At 40.2% G+C, this 21,963-nt stretch overlaps 2 protein-coding genes across 3 annotated transcripts in view; one reads left to right on the top strand and one right to left on the bottom strand.

Moving 5' to 3' along the window:
- On the top strand, positions 1 to 21,181 carry mntb (MAX network transcriptional repressor b). 2 transcript variants are annotated; one of them, XM_081391730.1, is made up of 6 exons: positions 1 to 310; positions 5,069 to 5,750; positions 8,570 to 8,611; positions 8,874 to 8,985; positions 16,827 to 17,019; positions 18,263 to 21,181. In XM_081391730.1, exons 1-6 carry the CDS (start codon positions 238 to 240, stop codon positions 18,922 to 18,924), a joined length of 1,764 nt encoding a protein of 587 aa, XP_081247856.1. In that variant the 5' UTR covers positions 1 to 237; the 3' UTR covers positions 18,925 to 21,181. The 2 variants fall into 2 exon arrangements, with proteins under 2 accessions (XP_081247856.1, XP_081247857.1); XM_081391731.1 differs by lacking the exon at positions 8,570 to 8,611 and having other exon boundaries at positions 10 to 310; positions 18,263 to 21,175.
- The window catches only part of septin4a (septin 4a), a 10,922-nt gene continuing 9,888 nt past the window's right edge, over positions 20,930 to 21,963 (bottom strand). The window contains exon 11 of the mRNA XM_081391732.1: positions 20,930 to 21,503. Within this exon, the coding sequence (XP_081247858.1) occupies positions 21,444 to 21,503 (60 nt within the window). The 3' untranslated portion in view covers positions 20,930 to 21,443. The remainder of the gene's footprint in view (positions 21,504 to 21,963) is intronic.

Raw genomic sequence — 21,963 nt, forward strand, 5'->3', positions numbered from 1 at the left:
GCACGACGAGGGCGGACCCTGGACGGTATGCCTTTCGACTTGTTGTGTTTTCTGTTACTCCAATCGCCATCTTGTTGCCAGTGAAGTAATGTGTGTCTGATGAATTTCGGGAGCGCCCTGGATGTCTTATGACTGTCTTTGGAAACCAGTGGATTTTACTGTGATTAAGCCGACACGTATATCTGTATCGGGGACTTGCATACATTTTAACGGGAACTTATTGTATCGGTATTCAAAATGAGTATCGATACTCTATTGGAGGCGGCCAGGTATTTGGAGTGGCAAGCCCAGCAACAACAGATTACACGTGGTAAGAACTGGGTGATTGCATAGATCTACATGATAAATTATATACGCATGAACTGTTTGGGATTTTGCCCAGCAAATTGCATTTTCATGCCGGCTCACGTCAAGATAAATAACTACAACATAAAAAAAAAAAAAAAAAAAAACACCTGCAAATCAGCTTCTTATTATAAGCATTGCGAATAAGAGCTCTTTTTTCAGTGGTCATGTTCACGGGTTTCCACTCTTTGTAGGGTGCAGTCTTGGTGACTAGGGCATATTTCGCTCACTCGGTTTCCGGGTTAAATCCATGCTATATATAGTGCGCTACTATACTCGCTCAATAGCGCTGCGGTGGGTGGGTACGTTCACCCCAGTACACGGGTCGTCGTTTTTATTTATTTATTTATTTATGTTTTATTTTGTCAGACAACGTAAGTTAAACATGTTTGCACTTATGTTGTTTGGGTAAAATTTAAAAATTGCAGCTACAAATGTTGCTACAATTGAAACAGGCTAGCTAAAAGTAGCGAATGTCGTGTTTCTTATGCGTTGGGCGGTGGCATTAGACCAAAGGTTTTTTTTTTTTTTTACATAATGACATTGCTGAGTGGTTATCTCACTCATGACTTTAAAGACCAGCCTACTTTTCCCTTTACGCTTCCTCGTGATTAAACTATTTTTGCTTGTTGTTAGAGTACTATATTCCGATATTCAATAAAGCAGGCGATGTAAGATTACAGTCGCGATGTATTTATCGCTTTAAACAGAGCGGGGGGCTTTTTGTTTCATTCTCGAGGTGACGTGTCAGTAGAGCCACACCCACAGCAAATACCGCGTGCTGAAAGACCGCCCTCTTCGACCACGTGCGCGCCAGACAGCCCCCCCCCCTCCCCTCCCCTCCCCTCCCCAGGTCACAACTGGGGAGAAAATAGGGCAACGCCACCCGCCCTCAATGCAGAAGTTATATAATGTGCATTTTACATGCAAATTCAAGTAAGAGCTTTGCAGACTGTGTTTGATTTTCTTGGTGTACAGATGAATAGGTTGCAGAACAATAAGTGCAGTTGTTGACGTATTTTTGAACATCTCTGCAAGGTCTTTCTCCTGAAAAGCTCTATTTAAATGTACAATCTTCGCATACACTTACACAATATTTGACATTGTACTAGATGTAGAAAATTGCATGCAATCTCTAATGTGGCCTATTCAATCACTTTAAAGACTCTTTGTGGGGCTTCATGTTCATCCCCCACATTTCCTGACCGACGTTATCAAAAAAAGCACTTCTATTTGCATAAAAGCGAAGAGAATTTCCTTTCATTTTTAATACAGTCAAACCTGGTTAAGCTTTCACTTGCTCTAGACATAAATTAAATGAATATATAGCGTTAAAGACACGAATGGTCCTTAACTAGTTGTCAAGACACTAATTTTTTGTTATTTTTATGGTATAATTTTTTTTTTATAATTATAAAAGAGGCCTTTACCAGCCAGCACACACTTGCTTATCTATGAGTTAACAGGTTAGGTTGATAAGTTTGTTGTTAAATCAAATGTCATGTTTGCATTTGATTGTATTGCTCAAAATGAAGGCGGTAATTTCTTTTAATGCGAGTAAAGTTCACGCAATTGATAAAAAGCCTTTTGCGCTATTCTGGTCCAGTTTGTTTGAGAATATTCGGTCATGATTTCCACATTAGCCTGTGAAAACAGAATGGGACTTTTGCAGTATACTAGACGTGAGGAAACTTTATTAGAAGGTTCCTTTGTCCTAAATACACAGTATGCCATGTTTATAACACACACTCCTAAAGCCTGCGGACCATCATAGTCTCTCATCTGTGTCCTGACGTCTCAAGAGCTTTACATGCTGCTTATGGAGAGCAAAATATTCATGAGCCGTTGAGAGCTTATTAGCCCGGCTGTACAGTGTTTGCACAATGACACAGTTCACTTCAGGAGTGCCCTTGAGGCGTTTGTGATTCCATTCCTGCTGGTTATTTATTTGTATGCATTTAAATATCAAGGGAAATTACATTTCAGTATGTATTTGTCCTCCCCTGTTATATAATGGAGAAATATGCATGATCTCAGTATTCTTTTATTTTTGAGGGATTCTGCGAATGATTTTTACACTCGTTCTGCTGAGGATTCCCGCATATTTGAACCTTAAGAACGCTTCCTAGACAAGCAATATAGTGTCGGCCCACGTGTACCAGATCTAGGCCGGGTCTGGGCCGACACTATATTGCTGTCTGGGTTTGCATCAGGTCATCTGCGGCATGCTTTCATTCGCCGGTTACAAGTTGCACAGTGAAGGGAAGTGGACCCATACTCTGCATTTGTCTGAGTCATTTAACCCATCCAAGTTAGTGCGCACACACATTATTATTATTACACATTAGGAGCAGTGAGTAGTGAACACACACACCCAGCCATTCACTGCAGCGCCTGGGGAGCGATTGGGGGTTAGGTGTCTTGCTCAGTCGTAACCTTTGGGTTACAAGTCCGACTCTCTAACCATTAGGCCACAACTGCCTTGCAGTGCAAATGACTCTTGGCCGCAGCCCAAATTCCTCCCCTGTCGTATTAAAATTCAAAAATCGATCTGAAGTCACATCTCAGATGCAACTGAATATGGATTGGCCGGGCTAAACAATAGATCCACCCATCAGTCATGGAAATCGTCCGCTGATGGTGGCATTTCCGGCTGCAGATGGTGCGGCCCGGCTTCAGATTCCCCACGGCAGCTCTTGGCTTCTCCTGCGGACTGCTGTGTGATGTCAGTGTAGAGCTGGAGAGCAGGCAAGACTCTTACTGGGGCTTCTCTCTTAAAGAGACAGAGCGCTCAGGACAACCTGCTGCAATTTAGACAGAGTCACGAATTACTGTGCCCTTCATCGGCTTTTCCTGTTTAAAATGGAAACTGTAGGGACACTGCAGGCTTTGAGCCCGGTTAGATGAATAGCGTACACCGTTTTGATGTATTAAATCACAGGATTGTCTCTGTTGGCCTGCAGCTTCTCATAATTATTTTACATTTCACAGTCCTGAGAGCTTTTTAGTCAGAGCTAAGACAAGCACTAATTAGTTCCATTACTTATGTCTATGTGTGAGCTGTGGGCTGTGGCTATAGTTTAGTTTCTACTCCTCTTGCTCAAATGTAAAAAAAAAGTCAGTCAGAACTACCATCATAGCTGTATAATAAATGTTTAAATACACCCTTTGAAATCTGTGCTGTGACCATTTACTTCAGGGTATTAATGAAGCTGGCAAATACATTAGGGTAATATGAATGTGAATTTCATATGGAAAATTAATAACCGTAAGACGAGACCTGGAGCAAAACAAAAACAAAAAACATTTAGATTATGCTGTTCTTACGTAGATAAGTAATCTCTTACAGTCTCAAGAACAAAAGTAATGCCAATCGGGGTTGGCTAACATGGTTTAATTTTTTAATGGCTAAGTGAAATTGACATGATACAATTTAATAACCACAATTTTGTGTAGAAGTATTTCACACAATATTTACTGAAAATCAGAAATCTTTTTTTTATATCTATTTCAGTGGGTATTGGTATATTTTTGAAAAAGTTATTTTCCTATAATCACTAATAAGCCTGGCTGATATATTGTTCTGGAATAACTATGTTTCCATTCAAGCAGCAAATTTAATTTATGTGATAAATCAAAATACTAACTCTAACCCTGATCACATGTCTTGATAGGGGTTTTTTTATTGCGCAATGAGCATCTAGGAATTTATTCAGTGAATGTGTTTTCACTGTAGTTCATTTTTACAGAATTAAAAAGTGTTCACTTATATATATATATATATATATATGTATTTTTAGAATTTGTATTCACTTCACTGGGTGTTTCCAGTCCAGCACCCAAAAGTTTGCATAATTTCCTGAATTATGGAGTAACTTCTGTTAAACTGTAAACAATCAGCAAAAGATTTGCAATGCAAATAATAATAATAAGGATTTTCAAATTACTAGAACAATAACCCCAAAAGCTTGATGATTTCTGCAGCAGTAATATTTATGCAACATACGTTGCCTTAATCAAAAATGTTCATTAACTGGAACATTGAGAGATAATATTTCAAAGTGGTTTCCGTCATTTTGACAGACAATAAATATTGTGTTTACCCGCTTTAGAAAAATTCCAGTAAACACTGCTAATAGGGATTAGAAGGGAAAAAGAGAGACGATTACATTTTAAAGCATCCGTGTGAAAACAAACCCGAATTGAGATGTGAGGATTTGGGAAGAAAAATGAGAGATTCTTAATGTATTCCAGTGAATTATTCATGGGATATATCGTGAAGTAAATCGGGAGCGCAAACCACAAATGCACAGTATATGTTGTTGTTTATTCACACTGTTACAGTGGAATAAAAAAGGGGGGAAATAATCAGGAGGAAAAACATGCAGTGACTGAAAAGAGGTCTTGCTACATATATTCTTGTTATACCATTTCACATTAGCATACCAAGCGTTGCATTATTGTAAAAATATACTCTATATACTATATATATATCTATATACTCGTCTGAAAATATACATTAAAGGACATTTTACAGCTCATTCAGTCAAACTGACGGATAAGGGTTATGATTTGAAATGATTTGTCTTTTTGAGTGGAACTTCCCCAAACCGGAAGTGCCTCCCCTCCGGGGAAAGGTCTTTAGCAGAAAGGTCTTTAGCCTGAATTTTGTCTTTTTTTGTGCATAACATATATATATATATATATATATTTTGTCCTACAGAGGAAGAGCAGCAGAGAGAGAAGGCCCTGCTGTCCCGTGAGGCTGAGCAGAAGCTCTCCGCCCCTGTTATCCAGACTGTCCAACTCAACCATGTGACCTGGGCAGAAGACATGCGGCTCGGGTCGCACCGCCAGCACCAGCACCACCCTCCGGTCCCGCCCCCTCCCCTCCCACCACCTGTTCCCATAGCTGTCATTCCCATCCCGGTGGTCCCTGCCAACCCTGCAGGCCTTCCCATTCAGACTGCTTCGTCCCTACACACGGTCTCTCCGATGCCAGTGGTCACTTCGTTGGCCACGGCCCTGTCCCCGCCAGCAGCCCCTCTCTTCAGCCCCAATGGCAAAGATGCCCACTCCCCTCCTCAGCAGCAGCAGCAGCAGCAGCAGCAACATCGTCACTTGATTGCACATGTAAAAACAGAAACTAACAGCTCGTCTCCGTCGAATAACGGTCCCAAACAGCTGCAGCCACAGCAGACGCAGACGCAGACGCTGCTGCAGTCGTACCCAGCCCCCATCATCACAGCCCAGCACCCACCACAGCAACACACCCTCCTGCCCCAGCCAGCGCCACCCCAACCTCAGCCCACGCCGGCCCAGGTTCAGGCAGGACAACCGCCCAGGACTAATGGAGCCACTGTGGAAGATCCACGCAACCTGGACGGGAAAAGGAGACCTGGAGGGTGAGCCATGTTTCGTGGTTTTATACAAGAAAGTAGATATATATATCTAACTATATATATTGTGTATATATTAGTGCTTTCAAATATATTAATTGCGATTAATCACATCTGACATAGAAGTTTTTGTCTAATATATATATGCGTATATATTACTATCTATATATACAGTATATATATATATGTATGTGTGTATATATACATACACATACACACACACATATATATATATATATATATACATATATACATATACGTAAATGGTTGTGTGTACACACACATGCATACATATAAATAATATATATATATATATATATATATACAAACAAAATGTTTATGTTAGATTTGACAGCACTAGTGTATGTATATATATATATATATACTGTATATAATGTGTGTGTGTGTGTTTGTATATCAATATGGCTATAAAATAACTATAATAATAAGAATCATTATTATTACAAAATAAAAAATACTATCAAAATGAGAAGGATTTACTATTACTAATATACTGTTATATTACTAAAATAAAACCATTTTTATATAATATACAAAAATAATATAATAATAATGATTTTATTTTACATTACAACTGTAAAATTACAATACTTTTATTTTTACAGAAAACTGCAGAATATTGCACCAAGCCATTTCGCGATTTCTGTTTGATTTCGATTATTCCTGCAGCCCTACAAGAAAGCTGAAGAGATTTTTCAAAGCAGTGGAGATTAAATTGTAGGAGACACATCATGTAATCATAACTGAATGAAACTGGGTTGGCTATTTATTGGGGGGAGATTGCAGTTTTGAAAAGTAGGATGCTGTCCTGTACGGTGACCCAGAAGTAACGCTGCCCCTCAGGTCATGCTCTGTGTTTGCAGGATGCAAACTGCATTTGTGATTTCTGATTTCATCATTTACTCACCCTCATGTCATTTCAAACCCAAATTACTTTATTTATTCTGTGAAGTGATATTTGGGAGAAAAGCACAATAAAATTAGTTTTAATGACTCCAGTGGTGGAACACATGGGGTGGCCAAGGCTACTTCACGGGGTCTGTAGACCATGGAAGAAAATTAGTGTGTAACCCTAACTTGCCCAATCAAAAACATGAATGAATCACACGATTGCTGATTAGAAATAGAAGTGTGTGGTCCAAAAGTGTAACTTCACATTCACATGTAATGTCACACTTCTGAGTATGACACTGTGACATTACTAGCACAGATGTGAACAATGTACGGTCGGCTAAATTTGGGAACACTCTTATTTCTCTTATCTGATTAACTGTCTGTTAATGGAGCAAAAGTTAACTTGCACAGTGACTCAAATTAGTAAAAGAGTTTCAGGAAACCTAAACCCTTTGGTAAACCTTTAACCTTGTATCTTATAGCTAATGTTAATATTCTCTTAATATTCAGCATTAATACATTAAAGGGGCAGTCACTCACACTACACTTTTCTTTCCATTGACTTCCATTCATATGCATGCGAATGCGTCAGACCGCAAGCGCAAACGAAAAGTTTCGCATTTTGCTGCGATCCAAAGTTCAGGTTTGGTGAACTCTGACCTGCGCATCTGCATCACGTGAAGTCGTGTGACCTGTAGAAGATCCATATATGTCATGGCTTAAACCCTCGGCTGAATTTAAGCACGATTTTTTTGCAGTAAGGTCGAGTAGATTGTATTTTTACAATTTGAATGTATTGCTATTTGTTATATGTTTAATTCATGTTTCTAAAAAGAGGCTGCAGGGCGTCATATCACGACCATTGCGGTGTCCGAAGAAATTTTGCATTCTCAAAGTCTAGTGTGACCGCGGGCTAACTGCGTGCCGCTCCGCAACGCATCAAAATAAATGCTTCTCTCAATTTTGGGTTGGCCAATCACATGTCAGGGGTGTCCAGTGGACCCTGACACCCCTCTGGCTCCCCCATATTCTGAAGGCTAATGATAGTGTCATGTGAGAAACAATGAAATATGAGTATGTTTTTATTATTCATTGAGATCACAGATAAAAAGCTGTTGCAGCACTTAAATCTCTTTCGCACATTTTCAAAAATGGTAGGTTTGTCAATGCCAAACACATTCATGTGTTCTGCCACTGGGCAAGGTAGGAATAATTGATGACCAGCCAGTGAATTATTAGAAAAATAATGCATACCGAGGTGGTAATGCTACGGTAATGTTACACCTCGAGTGTGCATTATGTTTTTAATAATTCACCGGCTGGTCGTCAATTATTCCTAACTTGATGAGCCCTGATCGGTGAGGAAGTACGTGTGTGTGTGTGTGTGTGTGTGTGTGTGTGCGGCTGTGCGCACAAATAACAGCACGTGAAAACCGTATTGAGTTCTCTTTTGCCTCTTCTTGCGCTGGAATGGTGAATGATGCTTGAATATAAACTGTCACTCTATGATGGTTAAACTTTGTAATTAATCCGTGACTCACATACGTGCCAATGAGAGGAAGATTTTCAGTGAAGTTTTGCCCTGTTGTTCACATGAAGCTATCATTTGGCATCAGAAGACACCTAAGGACCACTTTTATATTGCTTTTATATATTTTGTTTTCGGAGCTTGACCAACCCTCCGAACACAACCCTTTGTGTTAGAGCTGCATGATCAATCTTTTGTGTTTCCTGGAAGAAAAAAGTGTTTGAAATGACATGAGGGTGAGCGATGACAGACTTTTTTTTTTTTTTTTGCAGTGAAGTACTTATTTGCACACACGTGCAAGAGACCATGATATGAAATGTAATGGGTTGATTTATGAAAGTTTACATGCAGCGTAGAAACGTATTTAATATTTTCCCTGCAGAGCTGGAACTCGAGAAGTTCACAACAAGCTGGAAAAGAACAGGTGGGTGAACTTCTGTTTACATTTTTGTGTTTATTCATTGCGACAAACGGAAGCAGAGCATATGAACTCATTGAGTTTGAGGTGCAGTCGCCTTAATGTAAGTTGCTTGGTTGCAGGACTGATCACAGATACATTAACCTTTGGTCGCACTATTTGTTTTATTGGCTTGAAGGCCTTTACCCTACTGGTAACCTCATTGCTGTTAAAACTCTCACTTGCTTTGCACAAAAAAAAATGATTAGTGCTTTTCTTTCTGTCATAGACGAGCACATCTAAAAGAATGTTTTGACACCCTCAAGAAGAACGTTCCTAATGTGGATGAAAAGAAAACTTCCAATTTGAGTGTCCTGAGGAGTGCCCTCCGCTACATCCAGGTAAGTCAGAGATGGAATTGAATGTGTGTGCTATAAAACAAGGATTTTTATGTGCATTCAGTGTGCATGTGTGTATATATGTATATTTGGGCTGTCAATTTAACACGTTAATTAAATGAATTATGGGAAAAATAACGCGATTAAAATGATTTAACGCACCCGCCCCAGCCATATGCAGGCCATTTTACATTTCAGTCAGTTGATTGGTTACGAACATGATGCAGGGCAACAACTCACTGCCTAATGGAGCCTATAGAATGCAGTTATAAATGGCCCTAAAATTCAAGATATCAGGGCAAAAATGTTCTCTCATTTGTCTTATATTTATATGTGATATAGGCTAGTTAAGCAATATCCCACGTGCAACGACTGCAATCACGCGAATCGTAATAGAAGAAGAACGTTAAAGACGACATTTTGAAGAATATTGCTAAACAAAACTACCCTGGTAATCCAGAGTTCTCGCGAGAGCACAAGTTGAATTACTCTGGTGTGGAGTAATGATGCTCATTAAATATGCCCCTCGATCTGAGCTGCACCAATCACATCGGGTTATCTGATATAAGCGGGCCAGAGGCGAGCTAAACGGATGACGACAGTGCTGTGACGTCGAAGTCATTAGTAAACATTGCAAGACGGCTATGGATGAACACCAGTTGTTTGAAACGGCTTTCGCCGCTACAATGAACGAGTTAGACTTGGCTTTTTATCTAAAACAGGAACAGAAGACGCCGCTCGAATCGTTCCTTTGCAAGAAGGACGTTTTTGCTGTTTTGCCGACCGGATACGGCAAGAGTCTAATCTACCAGTTAGCTCCGCTGGTAGCTAAGCGATAACTTGTTGTGATTGGTCGTAGAGTTATCCAATTGCGTGCAGTGAGATTTTCAAATGCATGCTTGGTGCCGCCCCTCGAACTGGCCGATTTTCATTAGTCGACGCCAGACCATTAATCTTTTTTTTTAGGTCTGGATTTCCAGACTAAAACAAATCTAAATCTAAATACCAATTCAGATACAGTTTCTGAGTATATTCTGATGACTATCTTTTGGGGATTTTCTCAGCCAAATTTAAAGCTGCAGTCCGTATCTTTTTTGGGTTAAAAATTATCCAAAATAAATTTGAGCAAGTACATAACCTGCCAGTGTTCAAAACTATCTGCTTGCCTTAGCTCGATTCAAAACGTTAAGCTTGTAATAATGTTTTTAATTCCAGCGGGACTGGTGGATTTCCACGGGAAATTCGAGCATGTCTTTGCATCATTACGTCACATCTGTACACATAAAGGAGTCTCGGCTAGTAGGCTATGAGTGTGAGGATGTTGGAGGTGGAGATTTATAGCCTTTTCTCACAGCACTTGATATAATTAAACTTATCAATTTAATGGCGGATCCAGAAAGATTCAAATGACAATCACCAGTGACAACTGGAGATTCACCCGTTGTAAAATGCAAAAGACTTCGGACTTCGGAGTGGCTACAGAAAAAAAGAGACTGCAACCGGGCCCATGGGAAAAAAAGGATAAATATCAGAAGGGCATTAAATGTAGTCACGCAATGCTGATGTTGTTTACATTAACAATTTGAGAACAAAGTATAATTTGCACGGTTTGACGTGATAGGATAAACGATCGTTAGATTTAATCAGTGCGCTTTACTGCAATGCTTTTTTCCCTTAGTTGGTCAGAACAAAAGTGGATGTTACTTGTTCAGATGAAATTCTGAAATTCTTATGTTGGTCATACTTCCAAAAAGTAGAATCTGTGATTGTGAATGACAGTATCCACACCGGCGCGGTGACTGACAGACGTACAGTCTCCTCAAAACATTGGATTCATCCGCGCCGTGCCGTGCCGAGGCACAACCCACGTAAAGTTGATAATTCCGCGAATAACTGCAGATTTCGAACAGAGATGGCGACAAAGAGGAAAAACTACGGACTGCAGCTTTAATGTGCAATTAATGAGACCAATTAATCGGCACATCATGTTATTCATTAGATAAAAATTTCCAATCACTTGACAGCCCTAATATATATATATATATATATATATATATATATATATATATATATACACATACACACATATATTATTATTATTATTATTGTTTTTTTTTTGTTGTTGTTTCTTTTAATATTTGATGAACCAGTCATGTTTTTATGAGGTTTACCTAGAAACACACATCAAGCCTTATGCCGTTTGCTGGATAACCGATGTGGACTGTTATGTCTGCTTGTAAAAGTTAATGTTTAAATGTGATGATGGAGTTTTGATCGCGCCTGTTTTTCCTCTGACCTAAATTGAAACAAGTTAGACGTCAACTTGAGTTCATAAAATAGTTTAATCCTTAAGCATATTGTATGATAACTAATAACTTGTAATTGTAAAACGTGTTGGGAATAGGTCACAAGATGGGGATTTGTGGACCGTTTCCTCCTTATCCTCTTGTTCTCACCCTCCCACCCACATCCACTTCTCTGCACATACTTTACTGGCAGAATGGTGTCATGTGCATCTGCCAAAACATCCTGGGTCGAATTCTTCTCAGTGTGGGCTCATTATATCTTTTCTTTACCCTCTTCCCCTGTTCTTTTCTTACTTTGTTTCCATTTGGCTGTTTCTCTATCCATCTGGTTTTTCATTGCCTGATGTTCAACGTCTAATGTTAAAAATCTCAGTTCGGATTCCTGAGAGGATAAAATCCTTGATTTATTTGCATTTTACAAAACATTTTAAACATTAAAATTAAGTTTCATGGTCAGTCACAGAATGTGGATCAACATAACATTATATTTTCCTTTGTTAAGGTGCTAAAGTGCATATAATTTTGCCCGGATCAGAACGTTAAGACTGACGTAGATACTGCTGACATAAAAGCGGCAAGGTCACGCTCCATCACTTTATTTGCAGACTGCAGCCATAACAATTAATATAATGGCGTGGGCGGAAAGGTGACCTGTTAATGAATGATATGCCTGAGTTAACATGATCTGAAAAGCTATAAAACTGAAGCCGGCGATGGTTATAAAGACACAATAAGCACAAGCGAGGGAGTGTGGTCCGCCCACTTGCACGCTACTCTCATCTGCAAGCGCTGTTCTCTCTTTCTCTCTCTCTCTCCCTCCCTCTCCCGCGTCCACGTGAGACATGAGCACATGGCGAGCGCGAGCTCGGTGACGTCAGCTGCTGTCCTCCTCCCTCTCTCTCCCTTCAGCGTGCTCAGCGGTGTTGCCAAGTCTGGCGATTTCCCGCTGAATTTGGATACTTTTACACTGTTGGAGCGCGTTGTTTTCTAGTCTGCGGATTAAAGCAACCACAAACATAAGCCAGGATCAAGGTTTTTACCAGTGAACCACCCTGGAATGCGATTGGGCTAGTTTTGGCCGTGATTGGGCGGGTGTTTGAATAGCATTTGGGCTGGTTTTGTTGCAAACCTGGCAACCCTTGGTGCTCAAGCCAGAACCACACATGCCGAACAAGGCTGTTTTAATCAAACAACGCGTCTTGATAGACTGTTTCATTACGAGTGTGTTTGGCATACGTCTGTAAAAGTAGGTTACGCTGGTTTGAGTCGGTGGCCTTGCGTGTTTGTTGTCTTTAGCCCTGTGAATCGTTGTAACCAAGGAGACTGGTGGTCAGGGAACAGCAGGGGGTTCCTCTGTCTGTAGATCGAGGTCTGGATGCAGTCAAATGCTTTCTGCGGGTTTAACCAGGCATAGCGCTCTTCTTTTACGCCCACTGGTTATAGTGTAATATTACAGGGACAGGAGTGTTGAATTTTCAAACAAGATATTACAAATTACATGATCAGATCACAGCTGCAATGCAATGATGCTCTGGTCCCATCAGTATTGGTTTGGGGTTTTGCGATTAGGCAATGCTAAATAAAAACCGGACGAGAATCACAGCGCATAGTAAATACAGTAAATAACATTTATTCATTGACAACTTTTTGGAAAAAGTACACTTTTAAAAAAGTTAAAAAAGGAACAGCGTTTATTCAAAATAGAAATCTTTTCTAACAATGTGTCTTCACTATCACCTTTCTTCAAATGAACATCCTTGCTGAATAAAAGTATTCATTTCTTTTAAAGAAAAAGAAAGAAAAAAAATACTGACCCCAAACTTTTGAACGGTAGCGTATATTGTTACAAAAGATTTCTATTTTGAATAAATGCTGTTCCTTTTTTAACTTTTTATTCATCTATGAATCCTGAAAAAAGTATCAGGTTATAAAAAACTGTTTCCAACATTGATAATAAATCAGCAAATCAGAATGATTTCTGAAGGATCATGCGACACTGAAGACCGATGATGCTGAAAATTCAGCTTTGCATCATAGGAACAAATTCTATTTTAAAGTATATTAAAATAGAAATCCATTATTTTAAATTGTATTTCACAATATTACTGTTTTTTTCTGTATTTTTGATCAAATAAATGCAGGCTCGATGGGCATTAGAGACTTCTTTCAAACACATAAAAAAATAATAATGTTTCCAAACTTTTGACCGGTACTGTATAAAAAACAATGAAATATTGCATGTTTAATAGCCAATTTATATGATTCCATCACGCAGTATTATTTCCTTGTTTGGATATTACTTGTAATGTGGCGATCTCTTCTTCAAACTACACGTGATGACAGTGAGCGTTGAGCAGGTGAGAGTGTTTCTAATCACGAAGGAAGAGGAGCATGAAGATGTGAAAGGAGGGGAGGGGAGGGAGTGCGAGAGTCATCGGATTAGCCAATCGCATTAGCCCTTGCCTCTCTATCACACCTTCTCCTCATCACCACGCTGCTCCTTCCCTGCTCTGTTGCCAAGGAGACCATAACGGGTTCCAGCTGTTGCCGTGGTGATATCCAGTGGGACCTGAATATCTGGTCCATAGGGATGTCGAGTCGGCACACAAAAGATGGAGTGGGTTCAAAACTGGGCTGGGGTCAGTCAGCGCACGTCAGGGTTTGATATCGTCAGCACTGCTTCATCACTAGCTGAAGTGTCACACTTCCAAGGACTATCATGACAGCACGTGTAATGTTAGTTTTGTGTAACTGCTGGTATTTTTGTCGTCCTATTTGTTCGTTTAGAGTGCAATTTTGCATCTATTCTAGCAGTATTTAGTTCAGTCCACAAAACACCCCAATGCTTTAACATTCATATATTGATTACAAGCAAACGCTAAAATTCACTTTGAGACGAAATATATTTTACTGGCCATTAAAAACTGTATTTCTGCAAAATATCAGTTACTGATATTAGATTTTTTTTCTCCCTCATTTATTGGTATCAGTAGATATTGGATATTTAATGAATCATATATATTATATATACACTACCGTTCAGTATCAGTACGATTTTTTTTAATGAATTGAATGCTTTTATTGACCAAGGACGCATTCAATTGATCAAAAGTGACAAAGAAATTTATAATGTTATGAAAGATTTCTATTTCAAATAAATGCCATTATTTTGAACTTTATATGAATCAAAAAATGTATCATGGTTTCGAATTTCAACATTGATGATAATAATAAATGATTCTTGAGCAGCATATCAGCATTTTGGAATGATAATGTGACAGTGAAGACTGGAGTAAAGTGTGTGTGAGCGAGTTTGTGTGTTTCTGCGTGTGTGTGTGTGTGTGTGTGTGTGTGTGTGTGTGTGTGTGTGTGTGTGTGTGTGTGTGTGTGTGTGTGTGTGTGTGTGTGTGTGTGTGTGTGAGAATGCGTGTGTGTGTGTGTGTGTGTGTGTGTGTGTGTGTGTACATGTGTGTTGGCCTGCTGTGTGAAGGGGGTTTAGGGCCAGACAGTCCAATCTGACTAATCCTGGATCAGGCTTCACTAGGACAGTGTCTCTCTCTCTCTCTCTCTCTCTCTCTCTCTCTCTGCTCTCAACCTACTGCACCAGTCGCATTCACATTCCCTTATACTGTATCAGTGGGTTATATAATCCCAGACACGCACGAAACCACCATCCACCTCGGCACAATCACTCTCTCTGCATGCTGGCTCGCTCGCTGTCTCTCTGCTCTTTGTTCTTCGGCGCTCAGACACATGCTCTGTTCCTCTATACCGCAGTCCTCTGTGACTCTACAGGGATCCTGCTAAGTGGGAGCCAAAATGTCCATGTTGTCACACAGTTTCTTTGGCAAGAGCATAGGTGAGGGAGGGACGGAGGAAACTGAGTGATGTGAGCGTGTCGGAGCGGTCACATGCTCCGGGCTTTGACAGATGGGGCGGGCTGTGTAAACTGCTTTTCTCCGTGGACAGTTTGTTTCCTAAAACCGTACGAGCACATATGTTGAATATGAGGTCACGGAGCAGCTCTGCTCTTGCACAGCCGGCCTCTCTTACGCACAGTTTCTTGAATGCGGATGGACATACCTGTTCCTTTTCAAAGGTTTAAATATCTAAACAATTTGTTCCCGTTAGCCTGGTTTGATGACCCGTGGTCAGATGACTAACACAAAAAGTGGGTCAAACCGTTTGCCTGTGTGACTGCCACATCCCTTCCTTTTATTCTTCTCTTATGGCTTCAGACTGTTGCTCTGTTTTAAAAAGGTTCACCAAGGAATTATTTTGACATCTAAGGTGCATTTCATCCATCCAAAGTGGACTTCACTGGGCTTTCTTTCCAAGGTTATCATAGTTCACTAAAACTAAAACTATAAAAAAAGTTTGCGATGAAAGGGAAACAGAGCATTGTGGGCAAAATGCATTTAAGTGGGTAAATATAGGACAACTTTGTCAAAGTCATTTGTATTTGCCTCACTTCCTGCTGCCAGCTGGAGGCTTTATGACTATAGCTACATTTTGGCATGTAAATGTAATGGCATATTTTAGTAAGTCGCTAATAGCGCATCACAGTGTTAAAAATCACTTCCTTTTGCCAGCAGATGGCGCTAGCTGAATAGGGGCGTTCAGGACAGAACTCTTATCAAACGCGTTAAGTTTGGGGCAGATTGGACATTGTTTGCCTGAGTTACAGCAACTTTTTCTGTTTCATGGCGAAACATCGGAATTTGTCAGGCCGCCGAGGACACGCTTTTTTGACGAAAACTCAAGATCTTCGCAATTCAGCATCACAAGGGCCTTAAGATTACACCCACCAAATTTGAAGATGACCCGATTAAAACTCCAGGAGGAGTTTGTTAAAAGTACGATGCCTGGAAATGGCAAAAAAGTTTTGCTTGAAGTATATCAGGGCCTTAAAGGATAATTCCGGTATTTAGCACTTTGAGTCTCTTTTCTGGTTTGTTTTGGATGAACTAGAGTGGTGGACACAGAAATTTTGATGATGGGTCCTGTCTCGACTTTTTGACTCATTTAGAATCGCCTTTGACCGCTTCAGAGTGGCTGGCTACGGGCATGCACGAACATGTCCTTCAAACAACCCTTAACGTTCGTTTTCAAAACTATGCAACTCACCAAGTGGTTAGTGGGGTTCGACAAACCAGAAAAGAGACTCAAAGTGCTAAATACTGGAATTATCATTTAACAAGCACCGTCCCTCGGACAAGACGTTAAACCGAGGTCCTGACTCTCTGTGGTCATTAAAAATCCCATGGCACTTCTTGTAGAAGAGTAGGGTTGTGGGATGGGTGAATATTTAGAGTAGGGTTGCCAATGACCAGTGTGTTTCCATTTATTCTGCATGAATATTCACAGAAACATTTCAAAAGTTCAGACATCAGTAAATTGTTAAAAACATGTTTGTCAGCTGAAATGTCAATGTATGAAATGAAAATGTGTTTGATTGAGGGATGATGAGTGTTTGTACAATGAATAAATATGATTCATGCGAGTATTAAAGTGACTAATATGTCAAGTTTCTTTCAGACACTGAAGCGGAAAGAAAAGGAGTACGAGCACGAGATGGAGCGCTTGGCGCGGGAGAAGATCGCCACGCAGCAGAGACTCGCGGAGCTGAAGAACGAGTTGAGCCAGTGTATAGACGTCATAGAGATCGACAGGATACTCCGACAAACTGTCCAACCTGAAGATGATCAGGCCTCCACATCAACTGCATCAGGTACAATCAGACTATCACACTTTATCCCTTTGATGGCAAAGCTGATCTACATCAGTAGATACGTTTACATGGACACCTTTCGTTTCAATCGGAATAAATTCACTCCGATTGACGAATCCGAACGTTACGTGACCGCTAAATAAATCGATCGGTTGATGTGCGGGTTTAGGCTATGACACAAGCTTCAAAGATTTTTTGAGTTTCTATTCTCCTACATTGCTCCTTTTGTTTGTTTTCGAGCAGACAAGATATTTATCTATTTCGGGTCTTGATTAGGAGACGACGAGCACATGAACCGTTGTGCCGCGCTGCTTATATTTATTAAGCAGTAAAAGCGCCCATTCCTGCACCCAAAACAAGCCGTCTGTGGATGAGAGTCCGTAACAAGGACTGATGGGACGTTGTCCTGCTCCACTTCACAGACGATGAGTGGAAGGAAAATTTTAAAATGACATAAGTCATTTGACACTTCATTCAACAACAACAGCTTGTTTAGAGCATCATTACGCCATTTCTACGTCATTGCACATGCGTAGAACTTTCCATCTACAGAAGTTTTTACATGTCCTCTCGATCGGATTAGAAAAGGTTTTAACCACCCTTATAATCCGAATGAAATAATAATTGGATTTGGCCAGTTCATTCCGATTGACGTGGTTACATGTGATTTTTTTATTTATTTTTTATTCCGACTGTGCTAATAGTAGTACGGTTACAATACATGTAAACTGTCACAAGATCCTTCAGATATCATTCTAATATGCTGATTTGCAGCTCAAGAAACATTTCTGAATTTAAGAACTTGTTGTTTCTGCTGCTTTGTGTTTTTGTGGAAACCTTTATACTTTTGTCAGGATTCTTTGATGAATAGAAAATTCAAATGAACTTGAAATAGAATATTTTGTATCATTGCAAAAGTCTTGCACCAGAAACAGACCCATAGAATTAAATAAAAATGCATATATATAAAATATTTAAAAGTTATTAATATATTAAAACATTTCAAATATTTGTTCTTTCCTTTGAGGTCCCCCTATGTTGAGGTTTCTTTCACCAGAAACATTTTCTCTTAGTTTTTCACAATGTGCACAATTAATCAGGACATTTGTTCTTCTGAAAGTGAAAGTATGATTTCATGCTCATATAAAATATCATTTCCTGATATGATTCAGTTTAATGTGTCTCAGGGGGTAAGAGACGATGTAAAATCTAATTACCATAAATCATTTTCCTCTTTTTCCAGAGGGTGAAGACAACTTCGACCAAGACGTAGAGGACGACATGCTCTCCTCTCCACCCTCGTCTTCTGCACCTAAACTGCCTGCGCCGTCGGAGCCCCGTCCTGCCATGCCTCCACCCTCCATCCTCCCTACGCACATCTCCATACAACACAAACCCACCACCCCACCCAGCCATCCCCAGGCAGCGGTGATCACCCCTCAAGCCATCGCTCCCGCGCCTCCTTCCCACATCATATCCCCTCCTCAGCAAACAGTCATCACCCACGCCTCCGTCTCCCATGCGTCCGTCATCCAGGCCGTCAATCACGTCATCCCAGCCGGGCCCAAACATCTGGCGCATATTGCGCCCTCTAGTGCCGGCCAGCCAATCGGACACATCACCGTGCATCCCGTGGCCCACCTCCCCGCAGCCATTTACCCGCAGTCGGTGGCCGTCTCACAACCGGCGATGGTGGGACACATCACGCACACGTTGGCGCACCACCCGCACACTCACGCTCAAGTTAACGGCACACCGGTCACGGGCCAGCAGGCCACCATGGTGGGGAAACCCACGGCCGTGGTCGCTCACCATCACACTGGGCTGGTGGGCCAGACGGTGCTCAATCCAGTGACTATGGTAACTGTTCCTCCTTTTCCAGTCAGCACGCTAAAGCTGGCCTGAGAGAAAAGAGAGGGTGCGCAGAAAGACTTCGATGAAAGGAGGTCTCACAAAGCGAGAGCAAGATAGACGGCGATCTAGTCGACGACTAGATCCCAGTCAGAAATTCACTACTGTTGCTCAAACACGCCGGGACCTTTTCAGGATCGGAGCGTGTCCTCTTTCACGTGTAGAAGGGGCTTGCGTGTCTTTTGCCATGCAGCGTTGGAATGAAATACATGTAATGCACTTGCTTAGCTAAATTCGAAGACATTGGGTGTCAGTCTTTAGTAATGTGAGAGTGGAGTGCTAAAACAAATCAATTTTTTCTTCTCTTTTCCTCCTGTCCTTTTTTCTGTATGCAAATTCTCACGCTTTACATTCAATCACCAAAAAAATTCCACAGACGAGTGCTTAAAGGTCAATACTGGAAGCACGAGGAGAAAAAAACAAACGTTTACTGTGTAACCATATTTTTAGGGGCTTTTAAAACTCTTCAAACGGGGCTTTGAAAAAAAAAAAAAAAAAAAACAGGTACATTCAGACTTCTGAAAAATGGGATTCCTCGAAGTGTCTTTGACTTGCGAGCAAATGTAAGTGCCTAAAAGCCCCAAGTCAAGCCCATTGGCGCCACCTGATGCCTACGCAATGCAACAACTCTGCTGAATATGACTGTCATGACCTGACCTACAGTCACACACATCTGTTGGCGCTCACGAAACACAGTCTTAAAGGGATAGTTTACCCAAATGTTTGTCTTCATTTACTCACCCTCAAGTTGTTCAAAACCTGTATGAGTTTCTTTCTTCTGCTGAACACAAAAGAATATATTTTAAAGAATGATGGTAACCAGACAGTTGACGGGTGAAGAAAGCGGAGGAAATAAACTCATAACGTTACAGGTTTGGGACAACTTGAGGGTGAGTAAATGATGACAACACTTACATTTTTGGGTGAACCATCCCATTAAAAGTGTCGAGGCGAATGGGTTATAAGGAAACTTAACTAATATACAATTCAACATCTGAGAAAGACCTGTATTCATTTCCGACATGTATTTGAAAGTACATTCAAGCATTTATAATTACCAGCAAGTGCTCAGATATTTAACACAATAACGAGTAATACTTGATTAACGTTTCAAACTAATAAAAATGTTACGTACGGCGTGTGACAGCGCGTCGAGATGTCGGGCATTTCCTCTTTAAATCAGCAGCTTTAACGATGTCCTCGTGCTTGTAGCAACACGTTGAAAAACGTCGAAGGCTTATTAGAATACGTACGTAAATCAAATTTTCGTCACCGCGCGCGCGTTCGTAGATGGCTTGTGATGCGCGCGCACGTGTGTCCCATTCTTCGCTCATCGATGCACAGCGATTTTTATGCGTGATTGTGTAAATTGTCGTTAAGTACTGTAGGCGCTTGTTTGCAAGCATTTTAGGAGGTTAAAACATCCTGTTATCTGTTTTCAGACAATGAGAAAAAGCCCCTTTACCAATAGCAGTGCTCTTCTTAAAGTCGACCTGTCATTCTCAGTGCACTCGCTTGGTTTAACCTGCACAAAGTAGCCATCATACCGTTTCCCAATGTAAACTCGATGGTTAGTTACACCACGTTGTTGCTTTATACTGTCACTTTCAAACGGAACACTGTGATTCCTGCTCTTAACATCTTCTTCCTTCTGCAAATCCGAGGTTTGGATCTTCTGTTCCTTTTTCTTTTTGGGGGATGTGAAGATGAAATGATACAGTCTGTGCTTCACACTCAGTTAAAAACAAACAAACAAAAAAAATAGCCTAACCTTTGTGAAATTTATTAGTGTTTTTCTTTTTTTTTTTCTTTTTTTTTATATATGTGTATGGATGTATGTATACATGTGAGGTATATGCACGCATTCACATATATGTGTATGTATTTTAGGATTATACTGATGCCTGGTTTTGCATGTAGATTGCAGTTTTTGTTTGTTTGTTTGTTTGTTTGTTTAAATGTTAATCCCTCCCCTTATTTCATTTTTGGGACCATGTTTCATACTGTATGATGTGGACGGGACCGTTAGACCTCATTCTACATTGATATTATATATAAATATATGAAAAACTGTGCATTTTTCCCTATGGAGAAAGTTTAAGTTATATATCGCCTGTACATTTTGGGCTGCATTAAGATCGAATTGTCCACCGTGTTTAACTGAAATAGTAATAAAACTTATTAAAAAAATGCTAGATTACTACAAAAAAACAATGACGATTCATAATAAATCTTATGACATTTACAAGTCAAGTTGTATTGGTCTTATTTCTTTTGTACCACAATAGTTGTTCATATTTACATTATAAAATAAAGTATTTTTGTCAGCTAAATAATGAGTTATTTAAATGCATCCCATAATTCTGATGATTCTGAAGGCTAATTTAGGACATATTCCTTCAAGCATCTACATTTACAGAACAAACATTTTACAGTTAATATTCACTGCAAAACCTCTGACATCTCTAACTGTATTTCAATCATAAACATTTAAATTAATGGATAAGTCTGTCTTAATGTCCATGACGCATCTGTTCCTGAATCCTTTCCAGAACTTCCTGCATTCGCCGCAACTGCAGAAGAAAAAGGAAAAAAAAAAAATTGTAAGGAAAATTGCCAACAATTATCAGGGAAGTTTAAACAGAAGGAAAGACTTGAACATTGGCTGTGCTGAAATATACTAACATACCTTCTATTGTTGCAGAATATAGTATGCAAATCAGACTGTCAAAACACATTATTAAAGGCACACTATGCAGTTTCCGTTTTCCTCAAACAGCGCCCCCTAGAGTCTCTGTGGAGTACTTGTATTTAACGTTACTGTCGTAAATACCGCTCACGCAGAGCCGTCTCTGCACTCTTCCGACCGCGCTTTCTTCGTCGACTCTGCCATGATTCGCGAAATGCGTGCTAGTGTCTTCCATAGAGGCTGTTTCATATGTTGTTGATGTATGTGACGTCATGCTGCAAAATAAGTTGTGATTCTCGCCAGATTTCTCTGCTTTGCTATCGGGATGATTCGCTCTACTACGA

The sequence above is a fragment of the Scardinius erythrophthalmus genome (assembly GCF_964197995.2).
Source record: "Scardinius erythrophthalmus genome assembly, chromosome: 17".
Classification (NCBI taxonomy): domain Eukaryota; kingdom Metazoa; phylum Chordata; class Actinopteri; order Cypriniformes; family Leuciscidae; genus Scardinius; species Scardinius erythrophthalmus.

Coding starts and splice junctions, on each gene's coding strand:
- mntb (XM_081391730.1), top strand. CDS start 238: ATGAGTATCGATACTCTATTGGAGGCGGCCAGGTATTTGGAGTGGCAA. Junction 8,612..8,873: donor AACAAGCTGGAAAAGAACAG/GTGGGTGAACTT, acceptor TTTCTGTCATAG/ACGAGCACATCTAAAAGAAT. Junction 8,986..16,826: donor GTGCCCTCCGCTACATCCAG/GTAAGTCAGAGA, acceptor AGTTTCTTTCAG/ACACTGAAGCGGAAAGAAAA.